Source organism: Protopterus annectens, chromosome 3.part0, assembly GCF_019279795.1.
Source record: "Protopterus annectens isolate FY-2018-M chromosome 3.part0, PAN1.0, whole genome shotgun sequence".
NCBI classification, from domain to species: domain Eukaryota; kingdom Metazoa; phylum Chordata; order Ceratodontiformes; family Protopteridae; genus Protopterus; species Protopterus annectens.
In genome coordinates, this window is record NC_056731.1 from 1,865,457,149 (window position 1) to 1,865,482,707 (window position 25,559).

At 46.2% G+C, this 25,559-nt stretch overlaps 1 protein-coding gene across 2 annotated transcripts in view; it reads right to left on the reverse strand.

Moving 5' to 3' along the window:
* Positions 1-25,559, reverse strand: part of SLC25A13 (solute carrier family 25 member 13) — a 1,915,284-nt gene that overhangs the window by 1,519,405 nt on the left and 370,320 nt on the right. For both annotated transcript variants that reach the window (XM_044065927.1, XM_044065926.1), the window contains exon 3: positions 1,867-2,009. In XM_044065927.1, the coding sequence (XP_043921862.1) occupies positions 1,867-2,009 (143 nt within the window). The remainder of the gene's footprint in view (positions 1-1,866; positions 2,010-25,559) is intronic.

Genomic DNA, 25,559 nt, shown 5'->3' on the forward strand with positions numbered 1-25,559 from the left:
CAATTTCTACACTTGACCAAAGCTCTGTGACTGAACCCCGAACAAATGTCAAGAGTCATACAGGTGAGCAGCTCCTACACAATAAACACACTCCAAATGGGAATCGCAGTTGGGAATCTTATACCTGCAAGAAGTACACATCAACAATCACCACAAGGAAAGAATGAAACAGCATTGCAAACAAAGAAAAGTGAGATACCAGCGATGGTAACAAGGAAATCCCACAAAGGGGATGGGAAATACCAGCGATGGTAACAAGGAAATCCCACAAAGGGGATTGGAAATACCAGCGATGGTAACAAGGAAATCCCACAAAGGGGATGGGAAATACCAGCGATGGTAACAAGGAAATCCCACAAAGGGGATGGGAAGTACCAGCGATGGTAACAAGGAAATCCCACAAAGGGGATGGGAAATACCAGCGATGGTAACCAGGAAATCCCACAAAGGGGATGGGAAATACCAGCGATGGTAACCAGGAAATCCCACAAAGGGGATGGGAAATACCAGCGATGGTAACAAGGAAATCCCACAAAGGGGATGGGAAATACCAGCGATGGTAAACTACGGTACTAGAATACTAGTAAGGAAAAATTTGCAATGCCTGTGCAAAAAAGAAATACTACAAAAACATTGTGTGTCCGTGTTTTAGCTAACATGGAAGGAAGAACAAATAGAAGGGAAGGATTCCAAAAAAGGATCGAAAGGATAGATGAAAAAGATCAAAAATTCACTAACTTGAAACTTGAGCTACTTCAACCATGTCTGACTCTACAAGCAGCAAATGAGAACTGAGGTAATACAGGGTTTGGAGGGGATTATGAGTAAGGGGAACATCTTGAACTATGGATCCTAAGTCTGAAAAGTGGCCAGAGTTGGACCTGAGGTCCACCAGTTGACGAACAGACAAAAAAGACAACATCAGATCACATAATAGGTTCATAGATTAGTACTAAGCTAACTGCCCTTGTGAGCCATTTTAAGCCTAGCCAGTTATCCCTTGTGAGACTCAAACCCTGCACCTTGTGTTTGTAAGGCAAACACCTTAACCATTAGGTCACCCTCCCAACATAATAATCTATTATGATCAGAGATCCAATCACAATTCTTTGTAGTGCAAGGAGATTTATCTGCTCCATGTATAACTAGTCACTCAAAACTATGGGCCAGTAAAGCAGTGAGGAAGTGGTCAACATCCTTACGTATTCCTTGCATTAGGGAAGCAGTTATAATCAAAAGTAAGGCTGCAGTGTAGCAAACAGCAGGCAGAAACAGGAGTTGAAATAAAGCCATTTTATGTCCTGCTGCTGTTTTCTGGTTGGAGCTGTCAGCTTTTGGTGCAGACATGATCTTAACAGCACATAGGGTCTAAGTGTTGTTAAGTTCAGGTCTTGCACAACAGTGCTTAACCAGGATGTAGTTTAACAGTTTCGGAGTGTAATCACAGTGCTCCATGCACTACAAACCATTTCGCTAAACACAGGTCATGTTAACATGGCTATAGTGAAGCTATCCTTTATATAACATATCTATTTGGTCAACATACACAAATTAGAATCAAAGTGGACAAACTTCAAAGTACTTATTAAAAACAAATAACTAATTCATCAGAATAAGCAACAAGATTATATTCCTATACTTGGATTATGTAATATCTACAAACAGTTAAATAGAGAGATGTAAATAAATTCAAAATGTCACCTTGGAGCACTAACAAAACTCAGTTTGGTCCAAGGTAATGCCAGTGTAAACACCACACTTGACGAGTACTTAGGCTAGATGCAAACCAACTTATTTTTCAAGTGTGTGTTTTTCCTGATACTGCTACCTAGTCAACTCCAAATATCGCTTCAGAAAAACACATACCCATCCTTTGTTTGATCCACTACTCCTGCAAGAAGCTTAACGGTTTTTGGATCTGGTTCACCATCACTGTATGTATTCAGAAAGCGTTTCACAAAATCATCAGGAGACATAAAATATTCACCATTCTGATGAACACTTGCATACTAAAAGGAAGAAAAATAAAGCAACTACTTTTAGTTGAGATCGGAGGTAGAGGCATCAGTGATTCTAATATTAGGCAGAAACAAGACGAAGATATTTTCCTAATGCACAAAATATTACATTAGGCAAGATAATACATAAAATGGGATCCATTTTGCATCAAACAAATGTTACAGGAATAATTAAAATAACTGTTGTATTAGACATTCTGTTCGATATACTAGCAGAGAAATACACGTACAATCATATAGCTTAGGGAACCACACCACATTCTAGGGAAAACCCCCAATTTTCTGTTATTCAACATAAGTGAAGCTTTACCATAAAAAGTAGTGTCACCCCATTCTTCCCTCCTACATATGGCAGTTTTTCTGTGTGGCTGTTAGGGAAGGTAATGAATTTACCCAGCAGTAAAACAGCTATCAAAGAAACACTTACAGTGTTCCTAAAGCTAATGTGTAGCGCACTGTGATACAAAAGAACCAACGTAAATAAATGTAACTTTTAGGAAAGGCAGGTGAAACCAGTATATAATGAAGCATGTTAATCAATCATAAAGCACCATGTCAATGGTGAAATAAGTAGGCAAACAGCAACATATACTCTGCAACTCTGTCCTGTGACATTCATCACTAAAATTAAGCTTTTTCATATATATCATAATGTAGCAGATTTAAACTTCTGAGCGAGACCAGATGATTTCACCAGGGCTCAGACACAAGACTATGACACCCATTCTACAAAATAAATGTTGACTGCATTAGATGATAAGATTACCAAAAAAAAAAAAAAAAGCTATATTTACTTATATAAACACTGCTATACCGGAAAGTGTTCCCTTACAGCTTGAAGTGATGCTCAACAGCACCCAACAGCTACGCCCTAAGGAACTAAAACATGGACAGTGTAGCTCCATCAACCCTGTGGGATACTGCTACGAGAGACATTCGTATCTGGCTGTTTAGAGCCAAGCAATCTCAGCACAGAAAAGGTGATGGTCAAAACACTGCAGTAAGTTATGATTTCAATATCTAAATAGGAAACTTTATCCTATCAGTGCAAGTGCTGCTTGTTTAATTATTAGTTTACTGCCCTCTATAAAATTTCACAACAGTAGAAGTAATTTAAGTTAATATTACCTAAAATTTAATAGCAATTTATAGTCCTACCTCTCAACTGCTATGATTTAGAAATAGATAGCATTATGATATAGCCTTGCTTCTTCTATATTTGCTGATTCCATCATAAAGTCAGAATTGGTTATGGTGACATGGGGACATACTTTAATAAATAAACTTACCCTTACACAAATATTTTGTAGCACTTAATGTACAGAAAAAAAAAGTTATGTATTTACCATAGCGTTCCATGTGTGTTGTCCATCTCAACCTTTATTCTCATTGACCGGTCGGATCCAATGTGTCGGATCCATCTTGGCCTTTTTGAAAGTTCAAGGTCTTCAGCAAAGCTTGTGGGCATCCTTCCCTACGCATAATGCAGTTTCCCAACTTCCTCAGATCTTGTTTGCCCACCCAGAAAACATAACATGAGCAAAAATAAGAAGTTATGTACCTACCATAACGTTCCATGTTAGTTGTCTTCTTCTCACCTTCTTTCTTGCTGGATGGGTTTGGAGCCGATCCTCGGCTCCGACTCGGCAATCTACTAAAGCTCGAGAGCTATTTACTGGCTCAAGGCCCTCCCTATATCCCACAATGCTAGGCGTCAGATCCCCAGATCTCGTTTGGTAGAGCTAACACCAAGGAAAGATTCAAGGACACCTGTCCAACCACAAGGAAAACTATAGTACAAAGACAGAGGACAATGTACACCAGAGTTGGCCAGAGAAAGAAGGCCCCAAAAGGGGACTCTTCTCGGTCTGTTCAGGCTAGGGGGATGAAGGGTGGGTCGCAAGAAAGAAGGCGAGAAGAAGACAACTAACATGGAACGTTATGGTAGGTACATAACTTCTTAATGTTAAGTTGTCTATCTCGCCTTCATTCTTACTGGATGGGACAGCATCCCTAGCACCTTAGTCCTGGGTGGCGTATCGGAATAGACTCCTGAGCACATTGGAACCAAACTCAGCTCTATTCCTAGAGGCCACATCCAACTTATAATGCGAAATGAATGTATGAGGAGTGGCCCAAGTGGCTGCGGCACAAATAGATTCCATTGGTAGTCTTGCTGGAAAGGCTACCGACATAGCCAATGCTCTGGTGGAATGATCTTTAGGTTTAGCAGGGAGTTGTTTATGTCTGAGTTGATAAATCAAGGAAATAATAGAGGACAACCACCTGGATAAGGTTACTTTGGAAACTGGCCGTCCTTGTTTGCCCTCAGCATAGGATAGGAAAAGTTGGCCTGATTTCCTTATTTGCTTTGTCCTGTCCAAGTAGAAACCTAATTGCCTGTGAACATCCAAGCGGTTCAAATTTTGTTCAGCTTTGTTCGAATAGTTAGGTAAAAATACTGGCAAATCAATAGACTGATTCAGATTTGTTTCAGAGGGTATCTTGGGTAAAAACGAAGGATAAGGCCTAAGTGACACTCTGTCCTTAAGAAACACAAGATAAGGAGGACGAATACAGAGGGCTTGAAGTTCTGAAACTCTCCTAGCTGATGTGATGGCTACCAAAAAGAGAGTCTTCCAGGAGAGCAATTTTAAGGAACATGAAGCCGCTGGTTCAAAAGGGGGGAGAATCAATGAAGCCAATATCAAGTTCAAGTCCCACAGAGGCGGGGGATCCCTGACTGGGGGCCTAAGTAACAAAGTTCCTTTGAGAAAGGCCTTGCAAAGTTTGTGGGACATGATGCTGGTTTCTGATAGGCTAGCATGGAAATTTGCAATAGCAGCTAATTGGACCCTAATGGTGGAAGAGGAGGAACCAGCTTGAAAGAGCTCTGCTAAAAAATCTAAAACATGATGGACAGGGGCTGTAAAAGGGTCAATATTCCTAGCCTCTGCCCAGAAGGAGAAACGTTTCCACTTACTAGCATAAGTTTTCCTAGTGGCAGATTTGAGAGAAGAAAGGATGATTTCACGCACCGGCTGAGAAATTAGCGGAAGCCTGGCTAAAGTTGGAAGTGGAGCAACCAAGCTGTAAGGCTGAGAGACTGAAGGGACTGGTGCAGCCCGCCCGACTAATGGACCAAGAGGTCTGGCACTGGGTCCAGATTCCACGGCTGCTCCAGTAGGTGGCGATGCAGGAACGGGAACCAAACTTGTCGAGGCCAGTAAGGAGCAATGAGGATCATTCCTGGATCCCAAAGCGGTTGCCTTCTGAATTAGCTTGGGAATTAGGGGAAAAGGTGGAAAAGCGTACAGAAGACCCCGGGGCCAATCGTGGACTAGAGCGTCTCTGGGGCAGTGGCCGGGAAGGGGGAAGAGAGTGAAGAAGTCGTTGCACTTGCTGTTGAGAGGGGTTGCAAAAAGGTCGCAGCAAGGTTGACCCCATCTGCGGAAGATTTTGTACGCTACTGAATGATTGAGAGACCACTCATGAGGCATGAGAATAGCTCTGCTTAGCCTGTTCACTATGACGTTGGACCTCCCGGGGATGTGCGTTGCTATCAGAAACCGTTGAGAGGAGATCGCCCACTGCCAGAGTCTGAGTGCTTCTCGACATAAGGGATAGGACTTGGTTCCGCCTTGCTTGTTGATGTATCACACTACAGACATATTGTCTGTCTGAACTGCAATAGTTCCGGTGGGTAGAGAGTCCTGAAGGGCTTGCAACGCCAAAAAAAACGCCCTCATCTCCAAGACATTTATGTGCAGATGGTACTCTAGAGGTTGCCAGGTGCCTTGGACAGTCCTGCCCTGAAAATGCTCCCCCCACCTGATCAGGGAGGCATCTGTGGTCTCTGTGGCAACAGGAGGAGGAAGAACACACGGTCTGCCGTGGAGTATCAGAGGGGAGACCATCCACCAAGCTAGGTGGTCTTTGCATGATTGAGTGATTATTATCTTGTGAGACATTGGAAGCTGTTGAAAGGACCATTGAGTAAAAAGCATCCACTGAAGAAACCGCATGTGAAAGCGAGCCAGGGGAACTAGTATGATTGCTGCTGCCATGAGGCCCAAGGTCTTTAGTACAACTCTGGCTTGACTCCTTTTGCACTGTAGTAAGACTTGCACATGTCAGCGGATTTCTGAAACTGTCGACAGGAAGCCTTGCAGACAGATCTTTTGAATTTAAGATTGCGCCTATAAAGATAATAGACTGAGAAGGCGACAATGCAGACTTTTCGAAATTTATTGATATACCTAGCTCGGTGCAAGTTTGGATGGTATAATCCCTGGCTCGTAGTAGTTGATGCCTGCTGGGAGCAGTGAGGAGCCAGTCGTCGAGATATGGAAACACCTGGAATCCTCGCCGTCTCAGGTGAGCCGTAACCACTGCCATGCATTTGGTAAACACCCTGGGGGCTGTGGTGAGACCAAAGGGCAGGACCCTGAATTGATATCGACTGGCTCCCAGCCGGAAGCGGAGAAACCTTCTGGAGCGCCTGTTCATTTTGATATGGTAGTACACATCCTGAAGATCTATGGAGCACATCCAACTGTCCTGACCCAAAAAGGGTAAAATGGACTGGAGCGTGACCATCCGGAACTTTGTTCTTTGAACAGACTTGTTTAGCCTGCTGATATCCAAAATGGGTCTCCAGTCCCTGGATCCTTGTTGGTCTGCTGGAACTGACTGCATGGCCAGTTTGTCTAGCAGTCTTGAAATTTCTAGTACTGCCTGTTCCCTTAGACTGGGTGGAACATCTGGAAGGGACTTGGTTGTTTGTACCAGGGTGTGGACAAAGGGAATCTTGTAACCCTCGGATATGATAGACCATACCCATTTGTCTTGTGTGAGGAGTTGCCAGGCTTCTGGGTACAGTGACAATCTTCCACCGACTGCCTCCGAAGGCAGACAGTCGGGCAGCCCCTCAGAGGTGCTGAAAGGGTTTGTCAGAGAACGATTCTCTGCTACCCTGATTCTGCGGGCCCCCTCTGCCCCTCAGGCGGCATCTATTATTGTTCCCTCCCCTGCCCCTGGAGGAAACTTGTCGCGTGTGTCAGGCACGACTCCCTGAGGTTTCCAAAACCACATTTTTCCACTTTTCTGACCCTTGGGGTATGGTCTAGAGGGAGTGGAAAAACGGACTCCCACGGCAGAGAGAGTCTTGCCTTCCTGCTCACACCTGGTAAGGGTATCTTTCACCTGTGGTCCAAACAGAGCCGAACCATCAAAGGAGGTATTGGTGAAGGACGCCTTAAAGGGGTCAGCAAAGTTGCATAACCGCATCCAGGCATGTCTTCTCAAAGCCACGCCTGTACCTGTGGCCCTACTCGCCCCATATAAGAAATGAGCCGCATGGAGGAGTTGACGATAGAATTAAGGGTCGCCAGCTGAGAGTTTACCTTGTCTTGAGCCCCCGCAGCTGATGGATCCTGAAGGGTATCACCCAGTTCCTTAAGAAGATCCCTTTGGAGACGGGTGAAATGGCACAAATAATTCATCGACCGCATAGAGAAGGTCGCGGAGGAAAACACCCGCTTCCCGTACCTGTCCATTGTCCAAGATTCTTTATTAGGCGGATGGACAGGCACCGAAGGGGCAGCCAACTCCTTCTTTGTGGCTGCTGCAACCACCATGGTATCAACAGGGACACCTTTTATTAAAAAATTGCTTGTCGGGTGGGGCTGTAATAAATTTGGTGGGCCTACGGGGAGTTGGTTCCACTGTGTCCGGGGCTGACCACGCCTTTCGAGCCACCACTTCCATTAGTGGGTCGAAAGATGGAGACACCCAGGAGGTGGAAGGGCGAGAACCAAATGCGTCTAGGTAGACCGACTCGTCCTCCAAAGGGTTAAGGGCAGTCCAGTTCCCCCTCTGCTTAAGAATTTCTAGGATGCCTGAAAGGAGACATCCTCAGAGGGGGATCTTGGGGACCCTTCCGAATCCTCCAAGTCGGTATCAGACGTGACTGACTCGGGGGAGTCGACATGTTTCCTCTTACATTTTCTCTTCTGGGGGGGCTCCTCTGAAGGATCAGGGGAGGCCTCGGAAGAGGAAGATACGCCCAATGGGGCGACCTGGAGCGTTTGGTATCCACTCTTGGGGTCAGGAGCGTGGACAGAGACCGATGCAGGCACCATGGGGGGAGGAGCCGAAGGGGCTGATCGAGGGGCCGACTCAGGAGTCAGCACACTCCTCATGACCTCGAAGGCGCCCCTGTCAGGCAGAGCAGAAGGTCCCCGCTCCGAGGAAACAAGAAAGTACAGTTTTGTACCTACCATAAATGTAGATGTTCGAGGATCCACATTGCTGCAGTCCTAACTATTGGGTAGTCCGCTGTCCAGTCGGCCCGAATACCAAAGTATATGGCTGACGTCGGTCACGGCGCATTAGACTGACGTCAGTACGTCAGGGTACTAATGCGCATGACCGACGTCATATCCTCAGTCTTTTCTTGCCCCAGATGTCAGAAGTCCCTAAAAAGACAAGGCCTAAACCAAAAACTCCAAACATACCTGCACCAAAAATATGTACAATATATACAAAATTACCAGAGTATAACCTCACCTACACAACCACCCCTAAACACAGAGGGGAAGGAGGGAGGGTAAATTGGACTGCAGCAATGTGGATCCTCGAACATCTACATTTATGGTAGGTACAAAACTGTACTATGTTCTTCATTCCACATTGCTGCAGTCCTAACTATTGGGTAGAATCCCAAAGCAGAGGTAAGGGAGGCTGGCAAATCATAAGGAAGCAGGAGCTGACAACATGCCTTGCAAAATAGCTGTGGCAAAACCAGCCCTAGATTTAGAGTAGAGAGGAAGGTGATAATGCTTGGAGAAAGTATGCACTGAACTCCAAGTAGCTGCCTCCAAAATATCCTTAGTTGCCACACCCCTTAGAAATGCTGTAGAAGTGGCAGTAGCCCTAGTGGAATGAGGCCTAATCCCAGCTGGAATCTCCTTGCCATGATGGGAATAACAAAATGCAATGCAAAACCCAATCCACTTAGAAATAGTTAGTTTTGACACAGGCTTGCCCTGAGAACTCAAAGCAAAAGAAACAAACAACTGCTGACACTGCTTAAAATCTTTAGTCCTGCTTAAATAATAACGCAATTGCCTGTGCACATCTAAAGTGTGCAAAATCTTTTCCCCTTTATTTTGGGGATCTGCATAAAACATAGGCAAATGAATAGTTTGGTTTAAAGCCACACTAGAAACCACCTTAGGCATAAAAGAAGGATTAGTACGTAATGATACCCTATCCTTATGAAAAATCAAAAAAGGCTCTACCGCCATAAGGGCCTGCAACTCAGAAACCCTTCTTGCAGAAGTAATGGCCAACAAAAAAGCAGTCTTCCATGACAAGTATTTCAATTCAGCAGTAGCCGCAGGCTCAAAAGGTTGTAGAGTAAGTTTCTCCAACACAAAATTGAGATCCCAAGCAGGAGTAGGAGCTCTTAGGTGGGGGTCTTATATTCTTTGCCCCTCTAAGAAATTGCTTGAACAAAGTATGCGAAAACAATGGTGGGTCACAATCATAGTGAGCTGAAATTGCTGCAGCATGAATCTTAATGGAAGAGAAAGACAAACCTTTGTCCAATAACTCAGTAAGATATTGAAGAGCCACACTCAAATTAGGCTCAGAAATCTCCAAATTGTTTGCTGCACTCCAAAATAAAAATCTCTTCCATTTTTCTGCGTACACTTTCCTTGTACTAGGTCTTCTGGCTTCCATAATCACATTTAAAACTTGTTGAGGAAGTTGAGACCTGCTGTGTTTCAAAACAGAATATGCCAGGCTGTTAGATGAAGAGAGTGAAGCTTGACATTGAGCAGGTGACCGTCCCTCTGAGACAACAGGTGTGGAATCAAAGGTAAAGGCCATGGAGGCTTCCTTACCAGACTCCTCAGTAATGGGTACCAGTGTTGCCGAGGCCAATCTGGAGCTATTAAAATCATCCTTGGCTTGTCTTGTCTGACCTTTAGGAGCACCTTTGGAAGAAGAGGCAGAGGTGGAAAGGCATACACATGAAGATTTTTCCAACTGAAAGAAAGAGCATCCACTTTCCAGGCTGTGTGATGAAACCTCTTTGTGCAAAACTTTGGCAGCTGGTGGTTTAGTGGAGAAGCGAACAGATCTATGTCTGGAGTTCCCCATGACACTGTCAATTTTGAAATACATGAAGATCCAGTTTCCACTCGTGGGCATCCACCATTTGTCTGCTTAACACATCTGCTAAGGAGTTCTGTGCTCGGCAGAAACCTTGCCTGAAGAGTTAGTTGCAAGCTGAGCAGTCTCCCATAAAATCATTGCTTGCCTGCACAACGGGTAAGAATGTGTTCCCCCTTGTTTGTTGATGTACCACATGACAGTTGTGTTGTCTGTTAGAATCAACACCTGCCCTGGAAGAAGTAACTCCTTGAAAGCCATTAATGCAAACTGGACTGCTAACATCTCCTTCATGTTGATATGTAGATGCAGTAGTCTGGCAGGCCACTTGTCTTGTATCCACTTTCCATTTAGATGAGCACCCCAAGCAATGTCTGAGGCATCTGTCGTTAGAATCTGACTCGCCTCTGGCGGTCACAGAGAGTCCCTTGTTTAGGTGACATTCCTGAGCCCACCACAAAAATTCCTTTTGAATGCAAGGTATTATTTGAATGACAGTGTCCAAATCCTGGCAGTGCTGTGTCCATACATTTTTGAGATACCATTGCAGCTTCCTCATATGCAGTTTGGCATTGGGAAGCACCAGAATACAAGATGCCATGAACCCTAAGGCTTGAAGGACTGTCCTTGCAGTCAGCCGGACTGAAGAGATAGTTGATGGAAGTAACTGGAAAGATTCTTTTGTTTGTCCGGGGTTAAAAGGCCATCTGGGCTGCTGTATTCAGTCTCACACCCAGAAAGCACATGTCTTGAGAGGGTACTAGACTGGACTTTATTTCGTTCACAGAATACCCTAGGCATCTTAGCACTGCTATCACAAATTCCAAATGCTGTAAAGGTCTTCCTTTTCTTGAGCCAGAATCAGGCAGTCGTCCAAGTAAGGATAGATTTGAATTCCTTTTAGCCTGAAGTAAGCTATCACTGGAGCCAGAACCTTTGTGAATACTCTGGGCAGTAGATAAGCCAAAGGGCAATGCAGAGAATTGATAATGAGAATTTCCAGCTCGAACACGCAGATACTTCCTGCAACTTAGTCTGATAGGCACATGAAGGTAAGCTTCCTTGAGATCTAAAGTTACCATCCAGTGATCTTTGCCCAGCAGAGGTAAAAGCTGTTGTAACGTCAACATTCTGAACTTGGGAATGTCCAGATAAGTGTTGAGGATAGATAAATCCAAAATTGGTCTCCACGTGTTCCCCTTCTTTGGTACTAGGAACAGGCGAGAATAAAATCCTAGGCCCCTTTCTGGCACAGGAACTGGCTGAATGGCCCCTATTTGGAGCAACAGAAATTTGCTTGTGAGCCTCTTTTCTTTGTAGAGGAGGAATGTCTGGCATGCCTTTGAAAGGAGGCAAGGTATGGAAATAAAACCTGTAACCGTGGTGAATGATATCCAAAACCCACCTGTCTTGGGTAATTAAATCCCAATTTTCTTTGAAAAGAGCCAGCCTTCCTCCCAAAGGTGCTGCCAGGCGAGAATGTACTGGCAGCTGAAAAGGTAGGTCATTGGGTCTGTTTGAAAGGACTGACCCCTGCCCTCACCAGAAGTCTGAGCAGGTGAACTCCTGTTCTAGGCCTAAAAGAACCTTGAGCTCTGCCCCTACCACGTCTAGACCTACCCCTAGACTGGGAATCATAAGCAGGATATGTCCATCCCTTAGTAGGCCAATTTCTACTAAACCTCGGAGGCTGCACCTGCAAAAAATCCTTAACAGTTTGCATAGACTTAGCCTTGTCCTCCATTTTCTTTAAAACTGCTTCCACAGGCGAACCAAACAACACATCAGACTGCAAAGGAGCATCCAAAATCCTTGTTTTAACATGCTCAGCTAAATTCTGATCCCTCAACCAGGCGTGCCTACGAAGAACAGAACCAGTGGCAGCCACCCTCGAGGAGGCCTGCACAGCATCAAAACCACACTGCAAGGAATGCTTACCCACCTCTTCAGCCACATGAACTAAATCCTGCAACTCTTTACACTCAATACCTTCTGCCAGAGCATCCACCTTAGATTTCAATTGTGAAAGGAGATAATTCTGATATTTTAACATGTGAAACTGACAATTCAACGCCCTCATGGCTAAAGTGGAAGAAGTATACACTTTCTTTCCCCATCTATCCAAAGCCCTTGCCTCTTTATCAGGAGGAACAGGATTTTTAACAACAGAAGCCTTAACACCTTTAGGCCCCTGAGAGACAGTTTCCGGGTCTGCCCTAGGACTCTTAAAAGATACTTATGAGCTTCAGGCACCCTATAGTACCTATCCGGTTTAACTGGGGCAGGAGGCAAAGAATCAGGATGCAGGGAAGCCTCTGCGAAAACATCTTCCACCACATTGAGAACAGGAGGTATAGCTAAAGGCCTATGCTGGGGTAAAAACAAGAATTCCCTAAGCCTCTTCCTGGAATCAGAGAAATCTTGACCTTCCCATTTAAAATGCTCCCTCATGGAATGCAGAGTCTCTGAAAATGAAAAATCCTCAGGAGGAGAAGCTGAAGGAGTAGAATCATCCACATCAGAATCAGAATAAGGAGGATACTCCTGCAAGTCTTCAGCCGAAGACTCAGAAGCCTCCGAACATTGCTCAAAACTCTCAAACTCAGGTTCCACCCTAGGCCTCTTATCAGGAGGGGGCATAGAACCTCTAATCATAGTAATCAAATCCTCTGCCATTTTAAGCATATGTTTCTTAGGCAAAGACCCTGAAACACTAGGAGAAACCCCCCACTGAAGCTAAGCTTGGCCTGCCTCTCAAAGAAGCCTTGGAAACAGAAGGGGAGGCTCTAACCACCTTAGGAAGACAGGGAAGAACAGCCACCTGAGAAGCCCCTTCAGCCTGGCCTACTTCCTGAGAGGACACATCCTGTAACAGTAAAGTCTCTCCCTGAGACTCCAAAGAAACTCCTGGCAGAACCTCCGGCTCCACTGAGCCTTCTAAAGAACCGGCGTCCGGGACTGTCGGTTCTTCCACTCTAAACTTTGCTGCTTTGTCCTTGCGCTTTTGGCGAAGCGGGCGTCGGAGCATCCGGCGGCATTTTATAATTACAACGCTTCCCAAAACTAACCTGGCACAGTCTAACCTTCTCTTAATAGTGCGTTTGTTAAATCTAGCACAAGAGCGGCATCCAACAACGTCGTGCTCAGGCCTAAACAAGGTATACACAAAGTATGGTAATCCCTATGAGGTATCTGTTTCCCACAAGAAATACAGTTATTCACTTTTCTGACATCCGGTTAAATACTGAGGAAGAAAAAACAAAATATTCTAACGGGTACTTAGCCAACTTTGATTCGGTCTGAAACTCTGACTTCAGAAACTTTCAGAACGCCAACCTGCACTCGCAAAACTGCTTCTGCATCGGACCATGCGGCAAAAAAGACTGAGGATATGACGTCGGTCATGCGCATTAGTACCCTGACGTACTGACGTCAGTCTAATGCGCCGTGACCGACGTCAGCCATATACTTTGGTATTCGGGCCGACTGGACAGCGGACTACCCAATAGTTAGGACTGCAGCAATGTGGAATGAAGAACATCCCCTGTCAGCACCGAGAGGGACGGCTCCGAGGCCGATGTCGGGGCCGAGCTCACCTGCGCTGATGCTCCAAGAGGGAGAACAGGGTCGGACAAGGGTCCGATGCCACTCGCCCCCTCGGAGCCGACGAGGGAGTCTTGGCGCCCAGATCCCTCCAAGGACGGAACCAAGGAAGAGATCGGAGCCGATGAAGGAGCCGAAAACAGAAGTTATGTTCTTACCATAACGTTCCATGTGGAGTGTTCATCTCGCCTTTGTTCTTACACACGGGTTCGGAGCCGATCCTCGGCTCCGAGTCGGCCGCATAGCAAAGCTCTGCATCTTAGAGAAGCTCGAGACCAGGCTATATCCCACAATCCTCCCTGCCATTACTCAGATCTAGTTTGCAAGCAAACCAGACTAACAATAACCCTGAGGTGCTAAGGCTACATACTGCCACAAAAGAAAAAATTTAGAGACACCATCTCACTGACAAATCAACTAAGGGTAACGAAACATACCCGGAAGAGGTAAAGACATGTGGACCAGACTCCAGTCCTACTCGTTCTTCCAAACACGTGAGGGAGGGAAGGGGGGGAATGTAAGAACAAAGGCGAGATGAACACTCCACATGGAACGTTATGGTAAGAACATAACTTCTTTATGTGAGAGTGTTCAATCTCACCATTTGTTCTTACACACAGGTAGCGTCCCTAGCTCCGTCACCCTGAGTGACTCATGGAAGAACGTTCCTGAGCACAGTGGAACCAAAAGATGTCCTGTCTTTGGAGGTTTTGTCAACCCTATAATGAGCGATGAAAGTATGTGGTTTAGACCACGTGGCTGCTGCACAAATCGTGTCCAAAGGCAGGCGAGCTGCATGAGCCAAGGAAGTGGAGACTGACCTAGTAGAATGGCCTTTTGGTTTGGTGGGTAAGGCCTGATTTGACTTAGAATACACAAAGGCTATACAATCAGTAAGCCATTTAGAAAGCGTACGTTTTGTAACTGCCATGCCTTTTTTATTGTCTGCAAATGCAACAAAAAGTTGATCTGTTTTCCTGTAGTCTTTAGTCCTGTCTAAATAAAATCTGAGTTGTCTGTGGACATCTAACTTGTGCAACATATATTCCAACTTGCTGGTATGGTTCTTGAAGAAAGTAGGGAGTTCAATGGACTGATTAATATTTATGACAGAACATACCTTAGGAAGGACGGATTTGTTCGTAAAGAAACTCTATCTGGGTGAAAAATTAAGTAAGGCGGTTTTAATTGACAGTGCTTGCAGCTGTGACACTCTCCGAGCTGAAGTAACCGCTACAAGAAAAAGAGTCTTCCACGACAGAAACTTCAGGAGGCAAGAAGAGGCTGGTTCGAAAGGTGGTAACATTAGTTGTGACAATAACAAATTTAAATTCCATGGGAATAAAGGGTCTCTGACGGGAGGTCGAAGATGGAAGGAACCTTTCATAAAAGCTTTACAAAGCCTGTGGGACATAATAGAAGAACCGTCCTCACCAACATGGAAGTTGGATATGGCAGCCAACTGTACTCTTAATGTGGAATTAGAGGCCCCTTCATGGAAAAGGATAGAAAGAAATTCTAGAACTTTATGTAAAGGAGCAACCAGGGGGTCCAAGTGTTGACTAGATGCCCAGTACACAAAGCGTTTCCATTTACTGTTGTAGAGTTTTGTGGTGGAAGCCTTATGAGAGGCAACCAAAATGCGCTGCACTGCCGGAGAAAGTAGATCAGACCTGGCTAGGCAGGGAAGTGGAGCAGCCAAGCTGCTAGTTTGAGGGATAGAAGAGACGGGTGAGGAACTCCCGACGAATGTGTCAGTAGATCTGGTACTGGGTCCAGGATCCAAGGTTCCTCTGTTTGATGGGCTCGAAGAAAGGGGAAACATATCTGTCGAGGCCAGAATGGGGCTATGAGTATAATTGTCCTTTCCAGATTCATAGCTTTCTGAAGAAATTTGGGAATCAAGGGGATAGGTGGGAATGCATATAGGAGACCCGGGGGCCAATCGTGTATCAGTGCATCCCTGGGGACATCCCCTGGAGGGGGTAGAAGGGCAAAATAGCTTCTGCATTTGGTATTCATCGGGGAGGCGAATAGATCGCAGCAAGGCTGGCCCCATTTGCGGAAAATTCTTTCCACCACTTGTAGTTTGAGGGACCACTCGTGAGGTAACAGGATGGCTCTGCTCAACCTGTCCGCAATGACGCTGGATGACCCCGGGATGTGCGTTGCTATCAGAAAGCGACCCATGGACTCTGCCCATTTCCAAATTCTCATGGCCTCTCTGCATAATGGGTAAGATCTGGTTCCCCCTTGTTTGTTTATGTACCAGACTACAGACATGTTGTCTGTCTGAACTGCTACTGTCCCTAGAGGTAGGAGGGTTTGAAAGTGTTGCAACGCCAAGAACACCGCCCTCATTTCCAGAACATTTATGTGCAGGTTGTACTCGATGTTGGACTATTCTCCTTGGACTGTTCTTCCCTGAAAAAGTCCTCCCCACCCTATCAGGGAAGCGTCCGTGGTTATAGTGGCTGTCGGATTTGGTAGAACAAATGGACGACCCATAGTGAGATCCTGGCTGGACACCCACCATGAGAGGTCTCGCTTGCAAGAATCTGTTATCAGAATCTCGTACTTTAGGGGTAACTGTTGGAACGACCACTGCGTGAACAGCAGCCATTGGAGGAGCCTCATGTGCAACCTTCCCATGGGAATCGCAATCAGGGAAGCTGCCATGAGTCCCAAAACCTTTAACACCAATTTGGCCAGGGCTTTCCTGCATTGCAGCAGAAGAACCTGTTCCTTGAGGGATGAAGCCCTTACTCGAGGGAGATTTACCAATGTTAAACACGTATCTAGGTCCGCTCCGATGAATGAAATATGCTGTGAGGGCAGTAAGACAGATTTTTTGAAGTTTATGGAAATCCCTAGGTGGGAACAAAGGTTGACTGTATAGTTTCTTGCTTGTATGGGGAGACGCTGGGTGGTGGCGGTGAGGAGCCAGTCGTCCAGATAGGGAAACACCCGGAATCCTAGACATCTCAGGTGAGACGCTACCACTGCCATGCATTTGGTGAATACCCTGGGAGCTGAGGTGAGCCCAAAGGGCAGGGCTCGAAATTGAAAATGACTGGCTCCCAGCCGGAAGCGCAGGTGATCTCTGGACGTTCTGGCCATCTTGATGTGGTGGTATGCGTCCTTGAGATCTATCGAGCACATCCAGTCGTCCTTCTGCAAAAATGGAAGGATCGATTGAAGCATGACCATCCGGAACTTTTCCTTCTTCACGAAGGTATTGAGATTGCTGAGATCCAAAATGGGTCTCCAGTCCCCTGTCTTTTTCGGAACTAAAAAGAACCTTGAGTAAGTTCCGGATCCTTTGTGGTCCGCCGGGACTGGCTGAATGACTCTCTTTTTGAGCAGCTTTGAAATTTCTATTGCTGCTTGACCTCGCAGACGGGGTGGCACATCTGGAGATCTTTTTTGTTGGGGTGGAGTTGACATAAGGGGTATTTTGTATCCTCTGGTTACAATGCTTTTTACCCAGGAGTCTGAGGTGAGAGTTTGCCAGGCCTGTGGGTATAAAGCCAAGCGACCCCCGACTGCCTCCAGAGCAGGACAGTCGGGCCTCCATTCAGGAGTGCTGAAAAGGCTTACCACGTATAGTATCCCTGTCGCCTTGGTTCTGCGGACCCCCTCTGCCACCAGGGCGGCGTCTTCCATGTCTGCCCCCCCATCTGCCTCTGGGGGGGGGGTTCACTCTGTGTGGCCTGGAAAGATCCCAGAGTTCTACGGAACCACATTTTTCCACCTCGTTGCCCTTTGGGGTACGGTCTGGATGGAATGGAAAAACGGACTCAGACAGCAGACAGTCTTTCCTTCCTGCTCACACCGAGTTAATGTCTCTTTCACTTTGGGCCCAAAAAGAGTGGACCATCAAAGGGGGCGTTGGCGAAAGAAGACTTGAAGGCTTCCGCAAAAGAGCACAGCCGCATCCAGGATTGTCTTCGTAGAGCAATCGCTGAAGCTGCGGCCCTACTCGACCCTTCAGCCGCTCTGAGATGAGCCTCATGGACGAGTTCACTACGGAGGTAAGGGTGTTAAGTTGTGCTGTCACCTTACCTGAAACAGCAGCATCTGTGTTACCCTGGAGGGAAACTCTCAGCTCCTTGATGAGATCCCTTTGTAGTCGTGTAAAATGTGTCAAATAGTTTAGCGAACGCATGGAAAAAGTCACTGAACTAAAAATGCGCTTCCCGTATCTGTCCATAGTCCTAGAATCCTTATTAGGAGGATGAACAGAAGAGGAAGACTCCGACATCTCCTTTTTAGTGGCTGCGGCCACCACCATAGCGTCAACGGGGACTCCTTTTGTGAGATAGGTCTTGTCCTGGGGAGGAGTAATAAATTTACTTGGTTTTCGAGGGACCGGTTCCACTGTGTCCGGTGTCTCCCACGCCCTTCGAGCAATCAAATCCATTAACTCATCGAAGGGCGGAGTAACCCAGGAGGTAGAAGGTTGAGCAACTAAATGCCTTCAGCAACACTGACTCGTCCTCAGTGGGGGCTAGGGACTGCCAATCACCCCTCTGTTTTAATATCTCCAAGATGTCTGCAAAAGAGACATCCTCGGAGGGGGATTTTGGGGACCCCTCTGACTCATCCAAGTCAGTGTCAGAAGTTAGAGATTCCTGTGGGGAGTCTAAGTGCCTCCTCTTGCACAATCTTTTCCTCGGGACCTCATCGGAGGGGGATTCCGGTGAGGCCTCTGAGGAACAGGGGGCATCCTCTAGGGATGGCTGAGACAATGGTGCTCCACGCTTTGGATGTGTCATGGGAACAGAAACAGAGAGCGGCTCCTTAAGGGAGGGAGAAGATGCGTCCGATGTAGTGGTTGTCTGTGTAGACAAAACCTTCCTCATAAGGTCAAAAACCCCTGAACCTCGGGTCGAGGACTCCCCCGGTTCCGAAGAACATGGAAGAATCCGAGACACGGGGCCCATGGGTCTCGACCCCGAGGACGGAGCTGAGCCGATCTACGCCGAGGCCCCGAGAGAGAGAGAGTCGGAACCGAAAGGTCGGTACGACTCTCGGTCCCGGAACCAAGGAGAGATCGTCGACTCCGCGACTCGCCTATCGGTTCCCATGGAGTCGAGGTAAATGGTGTCGATTGTGCAATGGACGGTTTCGGCACTGAGGGCTCCACTATCATCGGCTCATCCTCTTCCGGCTCCGAAGACTGGATGGGTCTCGAAGGAGGACCTGTTGGAGATAAAGGAAGGCCTTCTAGTTTCGACACCAACTGGGAGGAAACTGCAATCAATTTGGAAAGGGCCATATTCTCCATAAGTTTCTGCACGACACGATCCACATCAGTATCAGATAATGGTCTGGAAGATCGGGTCGAAGGGGCCGAAGATGGCACTGACCGAAGAATAGACGGTGGCGGTAGTTCCGACACCGGTTCCAAGACCTGCTGCTCAGTGAGAGACAAACGTTCGACGCTCGGCCCCGAAGTCTGTGGAACCGGCGAACAAACTCTAGAAGATGTACTTGGAGCCGATGACATGGGCTCCGACATCTTCGACCCCTTCGATGACTTAGAAGCCTGGTCAGACTTGTCCAAGGCCTCTTGGAAGGCAGGCTTAAGAAGCCCCCTATCAATAAGTTTCCTGCGTCTATCTGTCATGACCCTCCCACTGAAGGAATGGCAAATAGAGCAATCCTCTTGCAAGTGGAGATGGCCAAGACAGTAGACACAGGAAGTGCGGTTGTCAGTGATGGACATTTTCTGTCCACACTGACACCTTTTAAAACCAGACTTGGCTTTTTCAGACATAACAGAAAACTTAAAGAAGAGGTATTTAAAGTTTAACAGTTTAAGTTTAAAAGAATTTAAAGTTAAGTAAGGGTAGGCCCCAAAGGGAAAACTATAAAAAATTAACTATAATATACACAGACACACACTATAATATAGAATATATAAAATATCCACAAAAACTATAGGAGAATAATAACTTCTGAAAGAAAAGAAGAAAAAAGACTATCTTATCTGCCTAACAACAAAATCTCTGGTCCGAGCTCTCTGTAGCGATGTGACCCGTTGCAGCGGCAAACTAGATCTGAGTAATGGCAGGGAGGATTGTGGGATATAGCCTGGTCTCGAGCTTCTCTAAGATGCAGAGCTTTGCTATGCGGCCGACTTGGAGCCGAGGATCGGCTCCGAACCCGTGTGTAAGAACAAACGGCGAGATTGAACACTCTCGCATGGTGTGGTATCGGCTCCGACGTCACCAAGATTCGAGCCCCAACCGGCTCCGGCTCTGAACACAGGGAGGGAGTCGGAGGAGGAACTGCTGCAGATACCGGGACAGCCACAGTCTGTTGAGATAGGCTGGTTAAAATTTTGGCCAGGGCCTGCGACTTAAGGAGTCTGCTGACCACCCTCTCTAGGTCATGATCAGATAACCTGAAAGACCGAGATGAGTGGGACCTATGGCTTTTTTCAAATTGGAGTAATGGTGACCTCGGAGCCGAGCGAACCGATTCTAGGGAAGGGGACCTAGAACGTTTTCGGCTCGAAGACGCTTCGGACAGAAAAGTCGGAGCCGACTGAGGTCTAGAAGTGTTAGCTCCAGCCGGAGCCGATGACTTGGAGGGCTTAGAGGATTTACCCGATGAAGGCTTGGTCGGGGATCCTTCTGGCTTAAGTAAGCCTCTCAGGATGAGCTTGTTCCTATGCTCCTGCAGGACTCTCGGGCTGAAGGCATGACAGACCGAGCAGGTGTAGGGGGCCCAAGCAATAAACGCAAGAAGTGTGACTGTCTGTCAGACATCTTCTGACAGCACGAGTCACACTTCTTACAACCTGAGACTTTGGTATCCTTAGACATGAAGGATACCAAAGAAAAAAGTCACTAGTGCTTAAACACACAGAAAGTACAGTTTTGTACCTACCATAAATGTAGATGTCCGAACAGGATAGCATCTGCAGTCCTTACAAATGGGTTGTCCTGTCGTCAGGCAGCCCTTCGGTTGGCCGGATTCCAAAGTCTGGGTCTGGCCTCGGCTGGTGTCGCACTTCACCCGACGTCATAGCTGCAGTTCTTCAGGTATAAAGGCATCAGCCGACGCCATTTTCCTCAGTGTTTCTTGCCCCAGATGCCAGTTGCCCTCTTGGAAAGCTAAATTTTTGGATAAATGCCAATGTTTCCAAATAGTAGAAGGCAAACACACAAAATAATCATGTATGTACATATATACAAACAAATACACCATAAGAGATCCCCCCCAGCTAGCTATTAGGTGGGCAAATACCCTAGGAGTACCACAGAGGGAAGGAGGGTGGGTAATCCTGACTGCAGATGCTATCCTGTTTGGACATCTACATTTATGGTAGGTACAAAACTGTACTATGTCCTTCAAGGATGCATCTGCAGTCCTAAATGGGTAGAATACCATAGCTAAACTAGGGAGGAGGAAGAAGAAATTATGGTGTAGTTAGGATCCCTTGCAAAACAGCAGTGGCAAACCCTGCTCGGGATCTAGAGTATAAAGGTAAGTTATAATGCTTGGCAAATGTATGCACGGAGGTCCAAGTAGCAGCCTCTATAATGTCCTTGGTAGCCACTCCTCGTAAGAAAGCTGTGGTAGTGGCTGTAGCCCTTGTAGAGTGAGGTCTTATGTTCTGTGGAATTTCCTTTCCATGGTAGGAGTAACAGAATCTAATGCAATTTCCTATCCACTTGGAGATTGTCTGTTTGAAATTGCTTTTCCTTCCCTTCCTGTTGCATATGCTACCAGAAGCTGGTCAGATTTTCTATTACCCTTGGTTCTGTCCAGGTAGTAGCGTAACTGTCTATGTACATCCAATGTATGCAGCAGTCTTTCCCCTGTTCTGTGGATTGGGAAAGAAGGTAGGTAGGTGGATTGCCTGGTTTAAAGACACTCTGGATACCACCTTAGGCATAAATGTAGGATTAGTTCTCATGGACACTCTATCTTGATGGAAGATTAGGAAGGGTTGTACTGCCATTAAAGCCTGTAGTTCTGAAACCCTTCTTGCTGAGGTAATTGCCAGCAGGAAAGCAGTTTTCCAGGATAGGTGTTGAAGATCTGCTGTTGCTGCTGGTTCGAAGGGAAGTGTCAATTTTTCTAGTACAAAGTTCAAGTCCCATGCTGGTAATGGTGGTTTCCTAGGAGGTTTTACATTCTTAATTCCTCTCAGAAACTGCCTGAGTAGAGGATGCGAAAAGACAGGTGGATCGAAGCTGTATTCTGCAGAAATAGCTGATGCATGTATTTTGATGGAGGAATAGGACAGGCCTGTATGGAAAAGCTCTGCCAAATACTCCAGGATGTTGGCAATGTCTACCATTGACACATCTTTGCCCCTGTCGGCACTCCAAATGAGAAACCTCTTCCATTTTCCTGCATAGTTCCTTCTTGTTGAAGGTCTGCGGGCCTCAAGTATAATGTCTTTAACCCTTTGGGATAAATCTGGGTTAGTTGCTCTTATGTAATGTTCCAGGCAGTCAGTTGCAGAGTTTTCAGGTTTGGATGCAGGATGTTGTAGTTGTTCTGGGTTAATATCAAGGGAATCAGGGGTAGTGTCCACATTCTCCCCCGAGACATGCTCCACAGTAATGGGTACCAATGTTGTCTTGGCCAGTCTGGAGCTATCAGAATTATCCTTGGACGTTCCTCTTTGATTTTCAATAGCACCTTGTGCATCAAAGGAAGAGGTGGGAATGCATAGGCTGTCAGGCCATTCCAACTGAAAGATAGGGAGTCCACCTTCCAAGCAAGTGGGTGGTATGTCCTTGTGCAGAATTTCTTGAGCTGGTGATTGAGTGGGGATGCGAATAGGTCTATTTGTGGCAATCCCCATTTCTTTGTGATGGCCTTGAAAATGTCCGGGTGTAGCATCCATTCGTGAGCATCTGAGGTAGTTCTGCTTAAAATGTCTGCTAGGATGTTTTCTTTTCCCGGTACAAAAATTGCTTGTAACTGAATGTTGTAACTCAGAGCCATATTCCATAGGTTTAGGGCCATTCGGCATAGAGGGTATGAATGAGTGCCTCCCTGTTTGTTGATGTACCACATGACTGTGGTGTTGTCTGTCCTTATCATCAACTGGCCTTCTTGGAGGAATGGTCTGAAATTCTGGATTGCTAGTTGTACTGCCAGCATTTCTTTTTGATTTATGTGCAGATGCAGCTGCTCTGGAGTCCATAAGCCTTGTATGCACTTGTCCAGCATGTGGGCCCCCCAACCGAGGTCTGAGGCGTCCGTTGTGATGGTTTGGCTGGGTTGAATGCTGTGGAAGGGCAAACCTGGGTTTGACTGGCATGCCCGAGCCCACCACAGGAACTCTTGTTTCAGGCATGGAATTAGTAGTATTTCGGTTTCTAAGCTGTGTCTGTGTTGAGACCATAAATTCTTTAGGTACCACTGTAGTTTTCTCATATGTAGTCTGGCATGGGGGACCAGGATTATGCAGGATGCCATGAAGCCCAAGGCCTGCAGTACTTTCCTTGCTGTTAGTTTGTTCTGCTTTGTTAATGCCAAAAAATAGACAGGAAGTTGTTTTTGTTTTTCTGCAGTTAGGAATGCCATCTGTTTTACTGTGTCCAATTCTGCACCTAAGAAGGTTATTGTTTGGGATGGTATCAGTCTTGACTTTTTATATTGACTGTGTATCCCAGGGCCTGTAGTAAGCAAATGACTCTTTATAAGTCTTCTGTTAGCTTGTTTTTGTTGTCCGCTTGTATTAGGCAGTCGTCCAGGTATGGATAAATTTGGATTCCTGAAGCCTGCAGTGGCGATTACTGATGCCAGGCATTTCGTGAACACTCTGGGCGCAGTAGATAAGCCAAAGGGCAATGCTGAGAATTGATAATGCTCTGATCCTGCAAGAAATCTGAGGTATCTTCTGCAATGTGGTCGTATGGGGACGTGCAGGTATGCCTCCTTGAGTTCTAGAGTTACCAGCCAAAACTCCTTGCCCAGCATGGGAAGAAGTTGCTGTAGGGTCAGCATTTTGAATTTTGGAACAATGATGTATGTGTTTAAAGCGGACAGGTCGAGAATAGGCCTCCAATTTTTATCTTTTCTTGGTACCAGGAAGAGTCTGGAGTAAAATCCCTTGCCTTGTTCCATAGATGGTACCCTTTCCACAGCTCTCATCCTTGCTAATTGAGCTATTTGTTTTAGAGCTTCTGTCTTTTGATTTGGTGGTAGGTTTGGCATTCCTCTTTTTCCGGGTAAAGTGTGGAAATGAAACCTGTAGCCTTGGCCTATAGTTTGTAAAATCCACTTGTCTCTTGTGATACAGTGCCAGTTTTTTGAAAATAATGCTAACTTTCCGCCTAAGGGTGCTGCTGTTTGTTCCCTGGTAGGCGGTGTCAAAGCCAAGTCACTGTGATTGTCCTGTTGTAGTGGCAGTGGTTGTGTCTGTGCCTCGTTGGTTGTTACCTTGCCACTGGCGTCCCCTGTAGGCACCTCCTCTGGATTGATTTCTGCCTCTTGTACGCCTATTCCTCCCTCTCTGAGTTTTAGAGGAGTCTGGAAAGGACCAATTTTTGGAAGGCCAGTTCCTGCTAAACCTTGGGGGCTGAACCTGTAAGAAATCTTTTACTGTTTGTACAGATTTTGCCTTCTCTTCCATTTTCTTCCATACCTGTTGGGCAGGAGAACCAAATAAACTGACCTTATCCATAGGAGCATCTAATAGCTTTGCTTTAACATGATCCGGCAGGACTTGTTCTTTCAACCATGCATGTCTTCTTATAACTGTGCCGGTCATGGCTGATCTAAATGAAGCCTCCAGTGCATCATAGCCACATTTTAAGGAATGGTTACTAACCTGCTGAATGTTATTCACCATTTCTAGAACATATTTCTTATCTAAAGAATCATCCGAGGACAGTTTCTTAGTTAACTGATCAAGCATAAACTCTTGGTATTGGATCATATGGAACTGACAGTTCAATGCTCTAGTTGAGAGAGTAGCAGAGGTGTATACTTTTTTACCCCATCTCTCTAAGGACCTGGATTCCCTTTCAGAAGGGAGAGGGCTTTTAGCTGAGGTTGAAGCTACTGCCTTAGGCCCCTGGGAGATAGTCTCAGGATCTGCGAAAGAAGCCTTGTATAAATGGTGATGAGTGTCCGGGACCCTGTAGAACCTATCTGGCTTAGCAGGGGCTGGAGGTAAAGTATCAGGAGCAGTGCAAGCATCATTAAATGCATCATCCACAACAGGAAGAACTGGAGGTATAGCTAAAGGCCTATGTTGCGGTAAGTGTAAAAAGGTCCTAAGCCTTTTCCTTGAATCTGAAAAATCTTGCCCCTGCCATTGGAATTGCTCTCTCATGGCATGTAAAGTTTCCCCAAAAGAAAACTCCTCTGGTGGAGAAGCTGAAGGAATCGATTCTTCAGCATCGGAATCTTCATAAGTAGAAAAAGGAGCCTCTGGATGGTCTGTAATGTCTGAATCATCAGAAGAATCATCTGAGGACACTGGCTCAGGGGGCTCTGCTCTAGGTCTCTTTTCTGGAGGTTGAGAGGCCCTGTCTGGGTGAGATTGGGATCCCCTTATTAAAGAGATGAGATCCTCTGCCAGAGTAAGCATTTGAGAACTGGAGCTGGGCCTGTGAGAGGGGGGCTTAACAGGCACAGACTTAGAAGTTTTGGCGGCTTTAGCCCTGGCAAAGGCCTTTATAGACATGGCTGCAGGAGGCCTAGCAGCACCACGTGTTGGGGTAGAAACATCCAAAGGGATGGTGTCCGATAAATCTTGTGAAACCACAG